The sequence below is a fragment of the Hyperolius riggenbachi genome, chromosome 10 (assembly GCF_040937935.1).
Source record: "Hyperolius riggenbachi isolate aHypRig1 chromosome 10, aHypRig1.pri, whole genome shotgun sequence".
NCBI lineage: Eukaryota > Metazoa > Chordata > Amphibia > Anura > Hyperoliidae > Hyperolius > Hyperolius riggenbachi.
This window is the reverse complement of record NC_090655.1, coordinates 71,904,690-71,924,495: the sequence shown is the minus strand read 5'-3', so window position 1 is coordinate 71,924,495 and position 19,806 is coordinate 71,904,690. Positions and strand designations below refer to the sequence as shown.

The following is a 19,806-nucleotide window of genomic DNA, read 5'->3' as shown; positions in this document are numbered from 1 at the left end:
TCCAATAAAGATTGTTTACATTTGGAATGGTTGTGCAGCCTGTATTTTCAAGACCTCTTTTTTCTTTTTCATGGTTAATCTAAATGTTTTAAACATACCTGGGGCTTCCTCCAGCCCCATCCGCATGGATCGCTCCCAGGCCGCCATCCTCCGCCTTCTCCTGCATTGGTACCAGGTCCTGTAACTTCCTTCAGTCGCGGCCAGTCTGTGCAAGAGAAGACTCACCGCATTGTGTTGTGTAGTGCTTGAATTGCCCGATTCTCTGCCGCAAAGTCAACAGCATGTTATCATCGGACTTCTGTGGTGACTTAGCAGATAGGAAGTCATGAAAGGCAATGGGCGAGGCATAAATTTTAAACTCGGCAGTGAGGGTCGCATGCGCGGAACAACACAAATATGATGGGGAACCCGGGAATCCCAGTAATGTACTTCCTATCTAGCAGGGAGTACGTCACTGGGGGATAGTCGGTGAAGGGCGTGCAAGGGACTTGCGGGGCGGGAGGGGGGGGGCAGCACTATGCATACGGCCCTGTGGGCACGCTCTGCCTTAGGGTCTTATGAATTACGGTTTGTGCGTTGCGGTGCGATGGGGGTGGAGCATTGCAATTTAAACACACTGGCCAGGTATAGGGCGGGCTTCAAGTGAATAAGAATGTGTTTTTCAAAATATATACGTAATGGAAATTCAGCGGAAACGCTGCAGATATAAGGACCCATTTCTACTAGACCTGAAAAGTTTGTACGTGGATTTTCACATCCAAATTCCCAGCGCTTTTTTTTCTTTAAAAGCACAATTGTGTCTGATTTTTCTTCCATTTTTCAATCCAAATTACTGGATGCGCTTGTTTTGTGACAAGCATCATGTCCGATTCATAGGCGATGTCCGAATAACTGAAGCAGAAACTTTAGAATATTTTTACATGTGAACATTCGGATGTAATGGAAACAGACACACTACTTTACATTGATGTCAGTTTAAGGCTACTTACACACTAAGACGTTGTGTTTTAGGGGACGTTATGGTCGCATAACGTGCCCCTAACGCAACGCATGGTGGTGCGGGAGAGGACGTTAGAGTGAGCTGCGTTAGGCGGCTCTATCCGCATAAGGTCTCTCAGAGTGGCGCTGATTGGCCGGCGGGACCACGTGATGCGGAGCGAGACACTCCGCATCACGTGGTCTCGCCGGCCAATCAGCGGCCGCCATTGCAGTGCATATTAAGTAGCCATGTGCGCGGCTACTGTAGCGGCATCTCCCCGCCTCCTCTCCGCCCCCCACTGAGCATGTGTAAACAGTCTAACGTGCAGCGTTACATGTAACGCAACGTGGGCACTGTGAACAGCCCACTTGTGTTATATTGCTGTGCGTTGGGGGAGCGTTACAGGCTGCACTAACGTGCACCTGCAACGTCTGACTGTGAAAGCAGCCTAAATCCAATTTTGTATACTATAGTAGAAAATCTGAGGTTTTTAGCTCTAGTGGAAATGCAGTTTACACCTTGCAGACATATTTGCAATTTCCTGGAAATCTTCATTCTCAACTCAAAATTTTAATTTTGAACTTCGTTGAATTAATGAAAGCATTTTTAATGGCAGAATAAGTATTTGTGCTTGCAGTTATTCACAATGACACAGTTGTTGTTTTTTTCCTACTCAAACGTTCTTTGTAGAAGTTTTCTGTGTGTTTTGTTTGTTTTGCATTTTGTATTTTATGCCAGAAAAGCCTACAGGAGTTTAACAAACTAAATATTGAGAGAGAGAAATAAAACCCGTTGCATATTCAAAAACCACAATATTTCTTTATGCCTTCCTCTAAATGGGTAAACAGAGTATCAACATTCATTAACGACTGCAACAATGAGACAAAAACATGACACAGACCTATACAGAAGGCGCAGAACGGCGGCTATTTATAGCTGCAATTTGCAGCGCGGGTGGTCCTGGTGCCCAATATTTTATCGAGTGAGTCCCGCCCCCATAGCTGATCTTTTAGGCTACTTTTACACTTCCTGCGTCTCGTAGCGTTGCAGTACTCTCCAACTGCGAGGGTAATGTAAGCCTATGGAGACTTACATACTATGTTGTTGCAATGCGGTGCGATGGAAGTAGCGAAATTGTTGCGACCTCTGCAGCGTGTTACCGCATGATCCATGCCTAGCGCACGGATTATGCTGCAATGCAAGTCTATGGCGATGTAGTAAGTGTGAAATCCCGATTGTGGCAGCTGCGCACATGCGCAAAGTGTCGGTAATCCAATGATGTACTTCCTGTCCAGCAGTGTGTATTACCCTGTTAACGCACTCAGCCAGAGTGCAAGACAGCCGCTTCCTGCTCATGGCAATTTTGTTGCGAAATGCGGGGCACAGCAGGAAACACTATTTACCCCACCAACCAAATAGGTATACTAAATTTGTGCGATTGTAGGTGGTAGCTGAAGCAAGCACCGTGCCCAAGGGGCAAGGGTCCTCATGTGCAATTTTACCATTAATGTTTCCCGCTCAGTCCCGTTCACGGCAGTGGCGTAGCAACAGGGGTTGCAGAGGTAGCGACCGCATCGGGGCTTTTGGGTCAGAGGGGCCCCGAGGGGCCCTCCCTCAAGCACAATATTAGCTCTCTATTGGCCCTGTGCTGGTAATAATCACTTCTATAGACGCTTTAGTAATCATTAACAAACTGTTTGCCATCCCCTACTTGTACCTCTGACACTGTAGTTGCCCTTGGCAGGTTTTGGTGCACCGTATCAGTTGTTCTATATAGAGTGCTTGAGGGGCCCCAATGCAAAACTTGCACCAGGGCTCATAGCTCCTTAGCTACGCCACTGGTTCACGGAGTGGCCGTTGGTCTATGAACAAGAAATCAAGAAATTAGGTTAACAATATTTTTGCCACTAGGACAGAAAGTTAAAAGAAAAATCCTTATTATCGAAGCAGGTTATTTCGGCACACGGAACTTAACGCTATAGCTGGGCGCTGTCAAAGCAGCAATGCTATGCAGCGCGCCCCACGTAGTGGTAATTCGGGGTTCTGGCGGATGCCAGACTCCGAATTACATCTCTCTCAGAGTTGCAGCAACTTGGAGGAAGAATAGTATTTAACACCGCCTTGTAGTTTAGCGGCAGCAGGGAGAGCCGTCATGCGACTCTCCCTGCGCCAAACTGAACGGCGCTGCAGTAATATGTACTCCTTATGCCTAATCTTCCCCATTCTGCTCACAACACTCTCTCTAGAGTTCCCTTCAATAAAATGTAATGTGAAACTAAACTTGAACAATAATAAAGCATTACTAAACCACAGTGACTTCAGCTGAGTCACATTCCACTAATGTTCAGCTGCAATTACCCAAATCCATACACAGGGGATGATGAGGTATGAGGTGGGCGGGGCCCGGATCACGAGGCAGCCAATCGCGGAGCAGAGAAGCTTGTTGCTCTGACGTCCGGGACATTTAGCACAGCAGACGTCATTCGGCAGAGCCCAGCGAAGGCTTGATCCTCCCTGGCTGCCGTGACTGAGGGTTCTGACACGTCACCCTCCACGTGCGTGACGTCAGTAGTAAACAGCATGGCTGGCTGCGCGCTGTGACTGGCAGATGGACCTGGATGAGGCTTTCCTGGCAGTCGGGGAGTTCGGCCGGTGTCAGAGGCGGCTGACTGGCTTCCTGGTGCTGCTGCAGGTCGGTCTGTCTGTAGGCTGGGTGATGGGTGCAGCTGCAGTGCTGATCCAGCTCATCAGTCATTCTGCTGCTCTTCCCAGCCGCATGAATCATTCATAGCCTATCTCGTCTGTCTATTAATAGAGGTGGGAACTCATTAGCCCACTCAGGTCTCTGACAGCCTGTAAGAAGTCAGTGCTGCTGCTGCAGAACCTCTTGGGACGCAACTTCTCTCCTACTGTCTCTATTGGAGCAGAGGAGATGAAGGATGGAATCCTTGTAAGCAAAGTGCCCTCTGATTATAGATGTCCCTGTGTTCTATAGTGCTGGAGGCAGTGCAGATGAAACAGCAGGCTGGCAGGCTCCAAACCTTTCATATGCTGTGTGCTTCCACCCCTGTGTGCTGGAAATGAACTTGTTGTCTTGTTCTTTCTCTTCTGTCACAGTTATAAATCCAAAAGTAAATAGGAAAGAGATCAGAGGATGGGAGTGCAGAGCCTTACCAATGCCAACAGAATTTAAAATCCACTTTGAATGGGCATAGAAGAGAAAGTTTAAAGAGGAGCTCTACCCTCTGCAGGAATGTTTCATTCATACTGGTCAAGTATTAGACTAAGGAGTTGGAGTCGGAGCCATTTTGGGTACCCGGAGTTGGAGTCTGAGTCGTGGTTTCATAAAACTGAGGAGTTGGAGTCGGAAGATTTCTGTACCGACTCCACAGCCCTGACAGCAACACCCTTAAAGGAGTACAGTAATGGGAAAAAATAAAGAGTTGAACTTAACTGGGGCTTCTAATGACCCCCGCAGAGTTCCTGTGCCCACGCTGGGACAAAACTATCCTCCAGTCCCAGCTGCGGCTTCCTGGGCTTTGCGACTTTAGGGCCGGGCAGTGGCCTGTGACATTAAAGTCGCAAAAACCAGGAAGTGAACCGCGGGGGAGATGAGAGGATAGGATGTTTGAGGGGGAAGGGGTTTAGAAGCCCCAAGTAAGTTCAATTTTGAAAGTATATGGTGTTGCAGAGGTATTGTGTTTTAGTCCGGTTTTTATGCAGGTTTTTTTTTTAATGCTTTTTTTTTTTTTTTTTTAAAGTTTGGTATGTCCGGTTCCTGTTGATTTCCTAGTGATTTGCATAAAAAAAAGCATACAAAACTCCTATGCGATTTTTATATATATATATGCGAACCGCGAACGCATTAAAACACACAGAAAACGCACAAACGCATATGCAGCAAAATGCTACCTTTCCCGCACTGCCTAGTGTGTTCCTATCCTAAAGGTTGTTATGCAGTTGCTCATCTTTTAGTGCAGAGTGGAATTTCTGAGTTCAGGTCCACTTTAAAAAGATCTGAATATGGAAGCCTCCGTATCTCTCTCCCTTCAGGTGTCCTTTGAGGCTCCTTCCTTACACACTGTGGGGATATGGAAGTAGCTAAGGGTGCATACACACATCAGACTATAGTCTTTGGAAAATGAAAGATCACAGACCAATCTTACCACCTTTCATGTAGTATGAGAGCCCATACTCTACACAGTCTTTTCTATGGAGCTGAACTCCACATCAGAAAAAAATCTTTGCAAGATGCTGCACACACAGATGCTGTACAGACACAAAAGATCAGTATCTGCAAAAGATCTGTTCCTACCAAAAATCCATTCCTGCAAATTGCAATGATAGTCTATGAGATCTGCAGATCATCATACACACATGATTTAACTGACATTCATCTGCAGATCAAGCAGTCATCCGCAGATCTGAAAATCCATCCTGGTGGATCTGATCTTTTGCCTTAAGTCATTGCTAAGCCTCCGCTAAGTCTGCAGTGCGTTACTGCATGATTCATTCCTACTATTTGGATTTTGCAGCAATGCAATTGCAATGCGATATGTGTGAACTGACGGTGTGGCGGTAATCCAGTAACGTACTTCCTGTCCAGCAGGAAGTCTGCTGAAGGGTAATGTGCAAGGGGAAATGGTGTGATGTGATTGTCCTGCCACAGGGCAGTTGCACCGTGGCATGTGTGAACGTAGCGTAGGAAATTCACTTCAGGTTTGATACCCAGTGCAGTAGAGAGAAGGCTCTGGATAGTATAGAGCCTTCCTGTTCCTCCGCCTGGCCTGCTATTCCTCTGCTGGTAAAGCTGTGTCAATCTGTTTGCAGCTTTACCAGCTGATAAGTAAGGATTGATGTGGTGCACGGAGGAATGAGAAGGCTCTCTATACCAGGCATGTCCAAAGTCTGTCCCGGGGGCCAAATGAGGCCCGCTGAGCCATTTCTGGTGGCCCCCAAAGCTCTCTACGGTTATTCATTTCATACGGCAGCCCGTAGCTGTGGTACAGCATGCAGGGGCCATCTGCATCTCATTAGTAGCCGCCACTATGCCAGCAGCCGTAACAGCTGCCACTGTGCCAGTGGCAGTAAAAGCCGCTTATTAGCAGCCGCCACTATGCCAGCAGCAGTAACCGCCTCTCATTAGCAGCTGCCAGTGGCAGTGACATCCATTTATTAGCAGCTGTCACTGTGCCAGCAGCAGTAAGGCCTAGTTCACATTAGGGCTGGAACGATTTTCGGTTTTAAACCGAAAATCATGATCAGGCCCAAGACTATCTTCAGATCGTCAAAGCGGTGGTTTTCGCCGCTGCTATCTGTTCTCCTCCCGGCCTCCTCCTCTGCTCCCACCCACCTCTACTAGTAAAGTTTAAATTTCACATGCCTCACCGCATTGCAAAGCCACGGGGTGAGCCATGGTGGAGGCAGCGAGTGTTTCCTGGTAACGCTGGCCACCAGGAAGTGATGTCACCCTTCCTGGTACAGGCCATGCGTTACTATGTGTACACTGTCACTTGTTCCCTCTGCACTGCAGCTCACCGCGTGGCATTGCAAAGCGGTAAAGCCGAATGAAATTGCAGCTTTACTGAAGGAGGGGGCTGGGAGCAGAGGAGGAGAAGAGGTGGCAAGGGGGGTGGGGATCTGGCTATATACACTAAGGGGGGTGGGGGCAACTGGCTATATACACTAAGGGGTGGGATCTGGCTATATAAACTAAGTGGGGGGGGGGGATCTGGCTATATACACTAAGGGATGGGGTCTGACTATATACTAAAGGGGGGGGGGGTCTGGCTATATACACTGAGGGGGGGGGGGGGGATCTGGCTATATGCACTTTGGGGGGGGGGGGGTCTGGCTATTTACACTTAGGGGGGTGGGTGGGATCTTTCTATATACACTAAGGGGGTGAGATCTGACTATATACACTAGGGGGGGATCTGGCTATATACACTAATGGGGTGGGATCTGGCTATATACACTAATGGGGTGGGATCTGGCTATATACACTAAGGGGGTGGGATCTGGCTATATACACTAAGGGGGTGGGATCTGGCTATTACACTAAGGGGGGTGGGATCTGGCTATTACACTAAGGGGGGTGGGATCTGGCTATATACACTAAGGGGGTGGGATCTGGCTATATACACTAAGGGGGTGGGATCTGGCTATATACACTAAGGGGGTGGGATCTGGCTATATACACTAAGGGGGTGGGATCTGGCTATATACACTAAGGGGGTGGGATCTGGCTATATACACTAAGGGGGTGGGATCTGGCTATATACACTAAGGGGGGGGGAATCTGGCTATATACACTAAGGGGGGGGATCTAGCTATATACACTAAGGGGGTGGGATCTAGCTATATACACTAAGGGGGTGGGTTCTGGCTATATACACTAAGGGGGGGGGATCTGGCTATATACACTAAGGGGGGGGAATCTGGCTATATACACTAAGGGGGGGGGGGATTTAGCTATATACACTAAGGGGGTGGGATCTAGCTATATACACTAAGGGGGTGGGTTCTGGCTATATACACTAAGGGGGTGGGTTCTGGCTATATACACTAAGGGGGTGGGTTCTGGCTATATACACTAAGGGGGTGGGATCTGGCTATATACACTAAGGGGGTGGGATCTGGCTATATACACTAAGGGGGGGGGGGTTCTGACTATATAGCGGAAAATTGGATACTTACCTGACGGTAATTTTCCTTTCCAGATGTGTCCATGGCAGCAACGGCTGGGTTAAGTCCCAGCCACTTGACCCCTATAGGACCCATATTATAAATTCCCCCTTCAGACTCCCCCCCCCCCCCCCCCCCTCCGTCTATGTGACTCGAATCACCGAATCTTTGGGAGGGAGCCTTGTGCTGCCATGGACACATCTGGAAAGGAAAATTACCGTCAGGTAAGTATCCAATTTTCTGCTTTCCATATGTCTCCATGGCAGCAACGGCTGGGAGTTAACTAGAATAAACACAGGGAGGGATGAGGTGTAATGCTAACACACAATTTATTGCTTATTATACAGCATTTAACACAGCAGAGCCAAACTGTCGGGTAGTATTGACAGCCGGATCAACTCTATAGTGCCTCATGAACGTGTTGATTGAGGACCAATTGGCCGCCTGGCAGATCTTCTCTGGAGAAACCTTGTTGAAAGCGGCCCACGATGCCGCCAAACCCCTCGTGGAGTGTGCCGTTATCTGCTCTGGAGGTGCTAGGTTATTAGCCCTATATGCCATCTGGATAGTGTTGACCAACCATTGTCCAATGGTTCTTGTCGTAGCTGCCTGACCCGCTCTGTAGCCTGAAGGAATCACAAAGAGTCTCTCTGTCTTCCTTAGATCTCTTGTTTTCTCAACATATGCCCTCAGTACGTTTCCGATATCCAGTGGATGTGGGTTTGAGTTAGTCTGTTCATATAATGTTGGCAAGGTCCACTCTTGGTTAAAATGGTAAATTGAAGATACCTTCGGAATGAAATGTTGGATGGGGCGCAGGACGACCCTATCCACAAAGAAGGTCAGTGAGGGTTCCTCCCACCCTAATGCCTGTATCTCTGATATCCTTCTTGCCGAAGCCATAGCTACCAGGAACACCGCTTTGTATGTCAACTGTACCAGTGTTGTCTGTTCAAGTGGAAAGTACGGTGTTTTTGAAAGGGTTTCCAGAACCATAGGTAGATTCCATTTCGGGAATACTGCTCTGATCGGAGGCTTCTCCTTCATCACACCTCTCAAGAACTGAACCACCAGTGGCTGCAAGGCCCATCTGTGATCCGTAAGAGCTGATAAGGCCGAGACTTGGACCTTCAATGAGTGGTAGCTTAAGCCCTTCTCCAGACCAGTCTGCAAGAATTGAAGGATCTCTGTTATTCCTGGTTGTAAAGGGTTAAATCCTAGTTGGACTGCAAAGTCCTCGAACCTTGCCCATACCCTCTGATATGAAGAGTTGGTGGTTGGTCTTCTTGCTTTCAATATTGTGTTGATGACGTTGCTTGAGCAGCCCATCGCCTCCAGTTTCCTCCTTTCAATCTCCATACTGCCAGTTTTAATGTAGCTGGATTTGGATGAGCGACCGGGCCCTGTGTCAGTAGATCCGGTGATATCGGGAGCAGTAATGGCTGACGGTCCTTGAGACTCCACAGGAGCGGGAACCATGGCCTCCTTGGCCAGAACGGAATCACCGCTATTAAGGTCACGTCCTCTCGAATCAATCTCATCAGTAAGCGGTGGATTAGAGGAACGGGTGGAAACACGTAAGCCACCGAGAAGTTCCAAGGGGCTATCAACGCGTCTGTTGCCACTGCTGTTGGTGTCTGCCGTCGGGCCATGAATATCTCGCACTTCTTGTTCTGCGGAGTCGCCATTAAATCTATCTGAGGATTTCCCATCTCCCTGCAGATGTTGTGGAATATTTGTGGATTGAGGGACCACTCGTTGTTGTCTAATACGGTTCTGCTCAGAAAGTCCGCTGTGATATTCTCCCGGCCTGGTAAGTATATTGCTGTTAGACTGTTGAAACAGGTCTCTGCCAGGTGGAATATTGGCGCCACCTCCTGCAGCAGTGTCCTTGACCTGGTACCACCCTGCCTCCTCACATAGGCGACCGCAGTCCGGTTGTCCATCCGCAGGATTACATCCTTGTTCATTAGCTGATTCTTGAATGTGGACAGTGCTAGGAATGCCGCTCTGATCTCCAGAATGTTTGCTGGTACATGAACGTTCTGTCGCTGCCACCGCCCCTGCGTTGTCTGTGGGCCTAGGCACGCACCCCAACCCGCCTGGCTGGTGTCCGTGGTAAGTGTGATCGTGGAGAACTGCTGAATCTGCAATGGTGTTGCTAAATTTCGCTTGTCTGTCCACCAGTGTAAGCTGTCTCTCATTAACCTTGTTATTATTATCGACTGGTTCATGTGTCTGCTGGACCACTGAGACAGGAAGCCCAGCTGCCAAGGCCTCATATGCCATTGTGCCCATCTTGTCATGGTTATGGTGGAGGTCATAGTTCCTAATAGGCTGAGACATTGTCTCGCCGATACTCTTGAGGAACAAATCATGCTTCTTGCCAGGTTCTGTATCCTCTCCTGTTTGTTCTCGGGCAGGCTGACTGTGTTTAGTGTTGTCTGTAGACGTGCCCCTAGAAATGTAATGTCCGTGGTTGGCATCAGCTGGCTTTTTAGGAAGTTGATTTTCCAGCCGAACCTCTGTAATTCTGAAAGTAGAATCTGTCTGTGTTGAACGATGGTGTCTCTGTCCTGATGTAGTAAGAGCAAATCGTCCAGATAATGGTACAGTCTGAGATCCTTGAGTCTTAGTGTCTCTACTAATGCTAGGAGTATTTTGGAAAAAGTCCTTGGGGCCGTGCAGATCCCAAATGGGAGGCACTGGAATTGAAAGTGTAGTTCTCCCACAGTGAACCTTAGATATTTCTGAAAGGCTGGGTCTATTGGTACATGCAGATATGCATCCTCCAGGTCTACTGAAAGTGCCCAGTCTCCTACTAGTATCACCTTCAAGATTGTGTGCAATGTCTCCATCTTGAAGCGTTCGAGGTCTATAAAGGAATTGAGTCTCCTTAAATCCATGACCGGTCTGAACTCTCCAGTTTTCTTCCTGACAAAGAAGAGGCATGAATATACTCCCAATCCTTCCTCTCTCTGTGGTACTTGTATCACGGCCCGTTTTATTAATAACTCCTGCACATATCGGTTTAGAATCTCTTTTTTTTCCTGAGAGGCTGGAATCTTTGTTCGTCTGAAAATGTTGGGGGGCAGTCTTGAAAACTTCCAATGATGGCCCCTTGTGATAGTCTGTATCACCCACTTGTCTTTGACTGCTTCCGTCCATACATCTCTGAAGAGTAGCAATCTTCCCCCTACTGGTGATGCATGGACGGTCTGAACATCAAAACGATTTCTGAGACGTAGGGACCTGAACAGTTTTCTTCTGTTTGCTGAGTCTCATAAGGGAAGCTTGAGAACTCTGCCATGGTTTTTTAAAGTCTCTGCCGGGGCGATATGAGCCCGTGTTCCTGAACCTGTTAGAGTAAGAAGTTCTCTGGAAAGTGTTCCTTCTTGTCTTCTTTTCTTGTGGGATAAGTCCCGATTTGCCACCAGTGACGCGTCACTGCCGAAAAGATTCTTTCCATCATAAGGGATTGTGCACCAATCCTTCTTTGATGTAGCGTCTGCTGACCATGACTTAAGCCATAAGGCCCTCTTGGCAATCACTGCATGCATCATTGACCGAGCAGAACTTCTGATTACATCTACGGATGCTTCTCCGATAAAATCTGCTGTAAGTCTGAAGTCGTCTAGGGCCGCGATAATGGCCTCCCTATCGGTATCTGCTCTGAGTGCTTCCTCAATATTGTCAGTCCATGATCTTAGTGCTTCAGCCACTGACGTCAGTGCGATGGCCGGTTTACAGGCGCTACCAGAAGAAAGGTATGACTTCTTGAATTCAGAGTCTATCTTACGTTCAAGTGGATCATTGAATGATGCTGAGTCGTCTCTGGGTAGGGTGACGTGTTTCGCTAGACCTACCACTGCTGCGTCCACCTTTGGAGGCTCTTCCAGGACCGTTAACTTACCCTCTTCCATGGGGTAAAGTTTACCAAATCTATTTGTCGGGATTGTTTTCTTATCTACTTTCTTGAACTCCTCCCAGATAAGTTCCTGTATGGCCTCAATTAACGGGAAAGGCTTCACCGATTTTCTTTAGATGCGTATAGAACTCCCTTTGAGCTGATGTCGTTGCTTCCTGTGGCTGATCCTCTTGCCAATTAATTGCTTCTCTGATTGCCTGTATATATGGTTGGACTAAATTAAAATTAAAGCCAACCTCCGGTTCTGGCTCCGACTCCATAGGTTGAGAAGGGCCTGGTTGTTCTGGCAATGGTTCCTCCTGTCTTGGCTGGGATGAGGGCAATGCAGCTATGTAGGAACTCATTGATTCCTGTACCGCTTCTCTGATCATCTCGGCAATGTCCCTCGGTTGTTCAGGCTCTTTTGCCATAGAGGTAAAGCATGCTTGACACACCAGTTTCCCGGGCATCACCCGATCTCCACAAGCCCAGCATCTCTTCCTTGACGAGCTATGATAAGAATAGCGATCCCTACTTGGTGATCTGCTGTATCGTCTTCTTTTGTAAGAGGAGCGTCTCCGCGATCTCGATCGAGATCTGCTCCTAGACCGTGATTGTCTGGTCTGCCTGCGAGGTTGAGATTCTGCACTTGGCTGTGAAGGGCCGGCTTTACTCGATTTCCTCTTCTCTCTTTCTTCATTGGGGCTGAAATGAGAGAAGAACATATATCATCTTCGCCTCTTCCTGAAAAAAAAAGAAAGATTACCTACCTAATGATGGCTGCCAAGTAAGCCTACCTTATAACCTGCACCTGATCATCTAATGGCACTTCCCGCTCCGCACTGTCAGCGCCTGCCGCAGAAAATAAATAAATATAGCTTTAGCATTCCATGAATACCTATCCCTGTCTAACTGAGTGAGCCTCAGCAGAAGATGATCCCCTACCTTCTGAATCCTCCATTCCTGAATAATGTGCTCCCACTGCGTCCATCTGCTCTGGCCTTCTCAACAGAATGACCAGAGCTATACACTGACTGCAGCCTTAAATCTCCCTCCCCACTGAAAGCCCACAAATCAGAGCAGAGGGGAGGATTCAATGCCCATTGGCTATACGAAACCGGAAGTGACGTCAGCGCCGGCGGAGCGCACTGTGAGACGCACGCCGGCTCACTCTTAGTACCTGGAGCAGGACGCCGGGCGGCCATTAGCCACCCACATAGAGGCACGACAGTCTGGAGGATTTACCTCACTGGCCCGCTGCCTGTCCGTGACCAGAAACGGACTACTCCTCCTGCGCTGTGTCATTTAGACTCCCAGCAGGGGCCCTCACACAGGCGAGGCAAGCACTGTGCGGCAGGTAAGGACTCACGTGGCAGCATTACATCCTATCGGGTCCGATGAGGTGATGAGGACAGAAAAAAGACGGAGGGGGGGAGTCTGAAGGGGGAATTTATAATATGGGTCCTATAGGGGTCAAGTGGGTGGGACTTAACCCAGCCGTTGCTGCCAGCCGTTGCTGCCATGGAGACATATGGAAACACTAAGTGGTGAAGGATCTAGCCATATAGAGCACTAAAGAGGGCTCTGCCTATATACACAAGGGGGGGGGGGGAAGATTTGGATGCCTAACCTGTACTGCGGCATCTATACACTGGCTAACCTGTACCATGACACCTATACATTGACTAACCTGTAGTGTGGCACCTATACTCACTAGTCTGTACTGCGGCACCTATAGCTGCCTTACCTATATTGGTGCACCTATAGCTAGCACACCTTTCCTAAGGCACCTGTAGTTGGCTAAACTATACTGGGGGCACCTATACGTGGATATTTATACTGGAGGAACTCATACTCACCATCACTTTGCTGATCCATGGCGCATTGAAAATCGAGAATCGAATCAATCGCAATTTCTGGCAGAAATCGTGCAATTCAATAAAATCGTTTAGGCCTACCACACATTATAAATTGCAAGCCCTGAGTGCTTTTGTGAGAAAAGCGCATTTCCCTGTGCTTTCAGAGCGATTTATGCTTTAAGTGCTTTTGTCTGGCGATTTGAGATTATCTTCCTGAAGACGATCAGGAAGTGAACTCGTTGACCTGGAACTGAACTTTTTTAGTGCTCATAAAATCACTTTTCAAAGTGCTTTTTCAAGCGTTTTGCGATTTCCCTATACCTTGTATTGAAGAGCAAACGCTCAGGAAATGGTGCAGGACCCGCATTTGCGCTGGGAAAAGAAAGCTCATCACTCATGTGAGAACACTCACATAGAGCAACATTGCATAAGTGGTTTTTGGCGCTTTTTAAAAATCGCCAATCGCCAAAAAAAACAAAACGCTCACAGTGTAAACAAGCCTTGACAGCCACTGATTAGCAGTTGCCACTATGCCAGCAGCAGTAACAGCCACTGATTAGCAGCTACCACCGTGCTAACTACACACAGTATATGGTTTATTTCCTGTGGAAATGTTTTATTTGATAAAATGTCACAGGCATAGTGTACCTAACTCAATCAGCTAAAATTGTGTTTAATTACGCTAGTTCGGGGGGCCCTAGCACTCTGGCCTTTACACTACAAAGTTTGGACAGCCCTGACCTTTACTATCCAGAGCCTTCTCTCCACTTGTGATAAAAGGTACTTTAGGTATGATACTTACCCTTCAAATTTGCATTAATGTGTGCAGTGTCCATAGCAGTTTACACATAACTTGTGTTATGCAATGCGCACGGTGTAAATTCAGCCGTAATTGATTTGAATGACTCTACAACTCAGTACAACTCAGCCAGGTAACCACTGCAGGACTGTCTGTTCCAGTGACATCTGCTGGACTGGTATGTAGGAAACATCCTGTGCTCACCTTCACCCACCTTGCTAAATGTCAGTGGGTGGAGTTTCTCTTTTATTTTGAACTTTAGCCATATAACTTCCTTTTTTGTTTATAGCTCATATGCTCAGTCAGGCTTCTAATGTGTTTAGATTCCTGTTAGATGTTTTCCAACACTTCCTGTGTTTATGGTGTCAGCAGTTACTGAAAGTGAGGTATTGTACGGCTAAGACCAAGACCACACTTGTCAAAATCGCGTTTTCCTGCATGCAAAATCGAATTACAGCTGAGAACCGATGTCAGTCAGTGACATGGTTCATACTTGCATGTGGGGAAAAAGTGTTCATCTTGCAACATATCACAGTGTGTTTGTTTTTACATTGACAGTCATTAGCTACTGCAGAATGTAGTTTAACCACTTCAGGTTCCGGGGTTTTTTGGTTCCTGACAATCTTGACTTATCTACTCACTATTTATACAGCAATAACTTTTGTATTACCTGTGCCATTCAAGTGATGCATATATGTTTTTTTTTCAGGACATGCTATGCTATCTTTGGGAGATTTTTTTTTCTCCCCCCCCCCCCCCCCCCCCAAGTATTTTTTTAATTTCACAGGCACTTTATCGAGGACAATTAGGCATAAACGCAAAATTACACATTTTTTTTCTTGTTTCCCACTTCCTAATTTTTATATGACAAGTGCCAAAGTTGTAAAGCACCTCCAAAATACATTATTTGCCTTGTCCTGATTAAAACAATACCATACATGCCATATTTCATCACTAGTCGGACATGTAGCGTATCATTATCGCCAGTCTGTGCGTGTTGTGATTGCATGCACTCGCTAGGGTGCGCAGTTTGGGGACGCCGTGCTGTATAGATGTATTGCTAGGCAACAACATTTCAATACAGCTACATAGTGTTTGGTCTCCGAGCTGTCCATGAATCCTAAGGCCAAGTATAGATGACACAAAGGGCTTGATTCACAAAAAGCGGTGCTAACCTACTTAGCACGTCTAAAGTCTTAAGACGCGCTAACCAGGGTGCTAAGTAGGTTAGCACTGGATTTCTCAATCAGATCGCGCGCTAACTTTGCGCGCGCAAAGTTTTACGCGCGCAAAGTTTTACGCGCGCTAAGTCCCATAGGCTTTAATGGGCACTTCGCGCGGAGCGCCCTGCGCTCTGTGCAGTACGCGCGTAAACTTTTACGCGCATAAAGTTTTGCGCGCGTAAAGTTTTTTTTATGCGCAAAAAGCTTGTTTAGACGTGTTAAGGGGGTTTTCACAGACGTGCTAACAGTTAGCACCGCTTAGTGAATCAAGCCCAAAGGGTTTATTCATTTGGTAGGGGTTAAAACCTTAAAAAAAAAAAAAAACCTAAAAACTATTTTTTTTTTTTAATGGGCTCACTGGAACTTTAATTCCCCCTAACTTTATGTGAATTATTACTGGTAACAGCAATCATTGACTGTTGGAAGAGTGCACAATCGGGGCAGCGGCTTTTAGTGCTGACAGTAATCTCAAGCCTAGGAACCTTTTAGGGCCCTTTTCCACTTGCAGTCGCTAGCGTTCACGCTGAACGCTAGCGATTGCTGAATCGCAATTACCGGCGATTTCCCGACGTTCGCGGCCGCGATTTTGCTATGCTATGCACTGCATAGCAAAATCGCGGCAAAAGTCGCTCCGCGGCGCGATCAAGTAAAAAACGAATCGCGGTAGTGGAAATGACCTACCGCGATTCTTATGTTAAAAAGCAAACCGTAGCGATTGTAAAATCGCTAGCGGTTTGCGTTTTTGCGATTCAGCCAGCGCAAACGCGCTGGTGGAAAAGGGCCCTAAAGCAGCTAGTTTGGACGTGAGGCTCTGGTCCAGGAATAAGAAGTGGTGAAAGGATACCCGAAGTGACATGTGACATGATTAGACAGGGACATGGGTTTTATAAAGTGCCAAGCACACTAAAAACTATGCTGTGTTCCTTTTTTTTTTTTCTTTTTCTTTTTTTCTTCTTCTTCTTCTTTCTCTGACTGAAAGTTAAATATCAGGTTATGCAAGTGGCTGACTGTAACGCTGGGGGGTCATACTTTCTGACCAGCTAGCACAACAAGGCTGAGAGCTGATATAATGGAAGAGGCTAACAGGCTGCCTAGAACAACTGCAGCTCTGGGCTTCTGATAAGACGCAATGACAGCGCAGTGCGATGTTGCGCTGCTCTTGTGATGGCAAACATTCAGACAGATACAAGACAGACTGGAGTTAGGTAGCCAATAGCAACCACAGCAATGGCTACCTCGAAGGACAGAACAGAATCGTCAGGGCAATAGCAGAGTAAAAAGGCAGGCTAACATAATACATAGACAAATATACAATAGATATGATTTCCTAGCGTATTACAATTTACAGCTATCAATGAAACTACAAACGACGGACCTAACATGTATATATCGGCGTTGAACCGATATATAACATAAGCAAGGATGACTGGCTAGGAACTGGAGCAATACAGGGAACAAGGCTAGGGAATACAAAATCTATACTAGGAGTATGTATATTATGTTCCCGTGTGAAATATACAAGGTAGCTCCACAGGATAACTGAACTAAGGACAAGGAATATATTTTTACAAGATCAAGGGACTCCGTACAGCTTAGACAGAGCTGAGACTATGACTGGTCGGGGTCTAGCGGGAGAGGCAGGCCTTTATGCTGGCATCAGCCAATGGATGCAACCATGCAAATCTCCACACAGCTGAATGGTGATCACTCAATCCTGTGCTGGCCGGAATACCATTTGCTAGCTGAAAGACCTTCATAACAAATGCATGCAGTACTATGCAAGAACATGCATGCAGGAAATTCAAGGCTATCTGGCTGCAGCTAGCTGCAGCAAACCATCAGTGGAATAATGACCGTATTCTGAGCTGTCCAGAACTGCAGAGCAATTGCAAATGACAATGTGACTCATTGCGAATGCACAACCGAATGCAGACTAACAAACCAGAACTGTCCATTTGCGGCTCCACCTGCAATGGACAGAACATGTCACAGGAGGAATCCTAACACTGACTCAGTCCTGACTCAGGCAGGAAGTGACTACAGTGTGATGCTCACTGATAAGAAAGTCCAACTATAAAACCCTTTCCTAGCAGAAAATGGCTTCTGAGAGCTGGTAAAGGTTAAAAAGGGGTCAATGGTTCATAGATTATAGCTCTGGCCTACTTCAACGAATGTGTCATTGAGGAAAAAAATAAGAGTTAAAACTAAAAAAGTAGATTTAAACATAAAATAAAACTGTGGAATATCTTAAGTCATTTTTAGGAGAAGGAAGATAGATACAATCATTTATTTCATTAGTTATTTTCGCTTTGGGTGTCCTTTAAACACAGACCATTGTGCATAGTGTATTGGAGATAGTGTATGCTTCCAGATATGACAAGTGTAGTCCAAGCCTGAGAATTCACACTGTGTGTTTGACGCCTGGTTCACACTTCAAAAGCTTTTTAAGCACTCGTGATTTGAAAAGCTCTTGCTAATGCAATGATATGGGTGATATTTATAAAATATTTATAAAATCACATGGCTCAAGTGAGAACACACTCCAAGCATTACATTAGCAAGAAAAAGGCTCTTGCAGTGTGAATCCGGCCTAAGGCCCACGCTACAGCATAGGCACGCTCTGCACATTACTTTTCATAGCATGGTAATGCGCTCATTAATGTACACGTTATCCACAAATGCGCTGTAGAAAGTGCGTTCAGATAACCAGGTTCATTACAAAGCGGACTTGTGAACTTGACCTTACAAATATTTGGGCAGTGTGTTGAGGTGCAGCAGTGGTCTGAACTCTGCCTCTGTTTTATTTAAAGGGGGAAGGTCCGTGCAAAATTAGGAAACAAAAAAAAATTCTACTTACCAGGGGCTTCCTCCAGGCGCAGTAGTTCTGGACCTGCGCAGAACACTCCAGATCATGCGAGCGCGGCATCTGCATCGGAGGGGACTCTGGTCACCATCTGGAGGCAGAGCTGTAGTGAGGGACATTTTAGCTGGCAGAGGCTGGAGGGAAGACCTGTGTAAGTAGATTTTTTTTTTTTTTTTTTTTTTTTTTAAATGGATGCGCTGCAGAAATGAGGCTTCATTTGACTCCGCCTCACGATGCATCGACGGGGTCATATGCATAGGGCCGCCCCCTGGTTAGTGACATACTCGCTGCTGAGCAGAAGTGTGTCACTAAGATTGGTCTGTGCCTGCGTGCCACGCTCCTGTTGTGCACACTGGCTGCATCACTTATTGACTTGCATCATTACATGATCCGTGTGGTAAGCACCGTTCATGTGGTAACGTGCTGCAGCCTTTTGCATCAGATTGGATGCTTCAGGTGCATCGCAACGCAGCATTAACTCTGCAAGGCTCCAATGACTTGCATCGCACTTGCGGTAAGAAAGGGTAACGCAACGCAGGTTCACAATGCCAGCGTACAAGGGGCCTTAAAGTGTGTGTGTGTGTGTGTGTGGTGTGTTAATTTTTTAACCGAGAAGAAGGGGAAATTTTTTTTTATTTTTTTTTTGCTTCCTGTCCTCTGTGCTTTTTGATATAGAAGCTAAGCTCTATGCATGGTATGCAGAGTGCGCTGCTCAAGACTGCCTGTGTCTCCCGGCATCTGGAGCAGAACATGCCAGCAACCTTTCAGTGGTGCTAAGATCGGGGATTCTTCCTGTGTGGCATCTTGAGACAGTTATATCATCCTTGGGGCACACTGGCTATGGGTAGGGGAGCTCTACCAGTAATTTGTACTGGGGGCACATCTGGCTTTGTGGCGGGGGCTATACTAGAGAGGAGGCTTATCTGTGAGTCAATCACTTTTTCCTGTTTTTCTTAGGAAAAGTGGGTTCCTCTGCTTATACACAGGTCGGCGTATATGTGAGTATATACGGTAAGATGGTAAAAATGAGATGCAAAGATAATAAAATGCAGAGCAGAAGGTGAGTTAGAGGGCTAAGAAAGGGAGAGTGGGTGGAGGGATGTGATCTCCCCACCACTCTCATAACTTGCTATGCATCATATGTCTCCTTCCAGCTGTGAAATGTATTTAGAGCAGAGTACGTATTTCTCTGAGCTCTGAAAGCAGGTAATTATGAATGATGAGCAAGGCTTTCTGAAGACCACATTGCTGTTGTTAGGATGCGTCCTCCAGTTAAAAACTTCCATCTTAGCCTTGTCTTTATCTAACTGAAATGAAAGGGAAATTCTACTTTTCATAGGAAAGAGACAAAGCTGCCATTAAAATAGCTTGCGATACTGGAATGTTTTTGCAATTCAAAGTGGTATGCAGCTCCTATTAGAAAACTCTTGTTCTGGTTGCTTGGTACAAAAGGAGTTTAGTTTCATGTACAGTATTTTATATAATTATG

The 19,806-nt window shown here is 46.6% G+C and overlaps 1 protein-coding gene across 4 annotated transcripts in view; it reads left to right on the top strand.

Moving 5' to 3' along the window:
* Positions 1-3,427: 3,427 nt before the first annotated feature.
* Positions 3,428-19,806, top strand: part of LOC137533983 (solute carrier family 22 member 15-like) — a 538,432-nt gene continuing 522,053 nt past the window's right edge. For all 4 annotated transcript variants that reach the window (XR_011024265.1, XR_011024264.1, XM_068255310.1 and 1 more), the window contains exon 1: positions 3,428-3,671. Coding sequence is in view for 2 of the 4 variants with exons in the window: in XM_068255310.1 (XP_068111411.1) it covers positions 3,588-3,671 (84 nt within the window). In the remaining 2 variants the exon portion in view is untranslated. The remainder of the gene's footprint in view (positions 3,672-19,806) is intronic.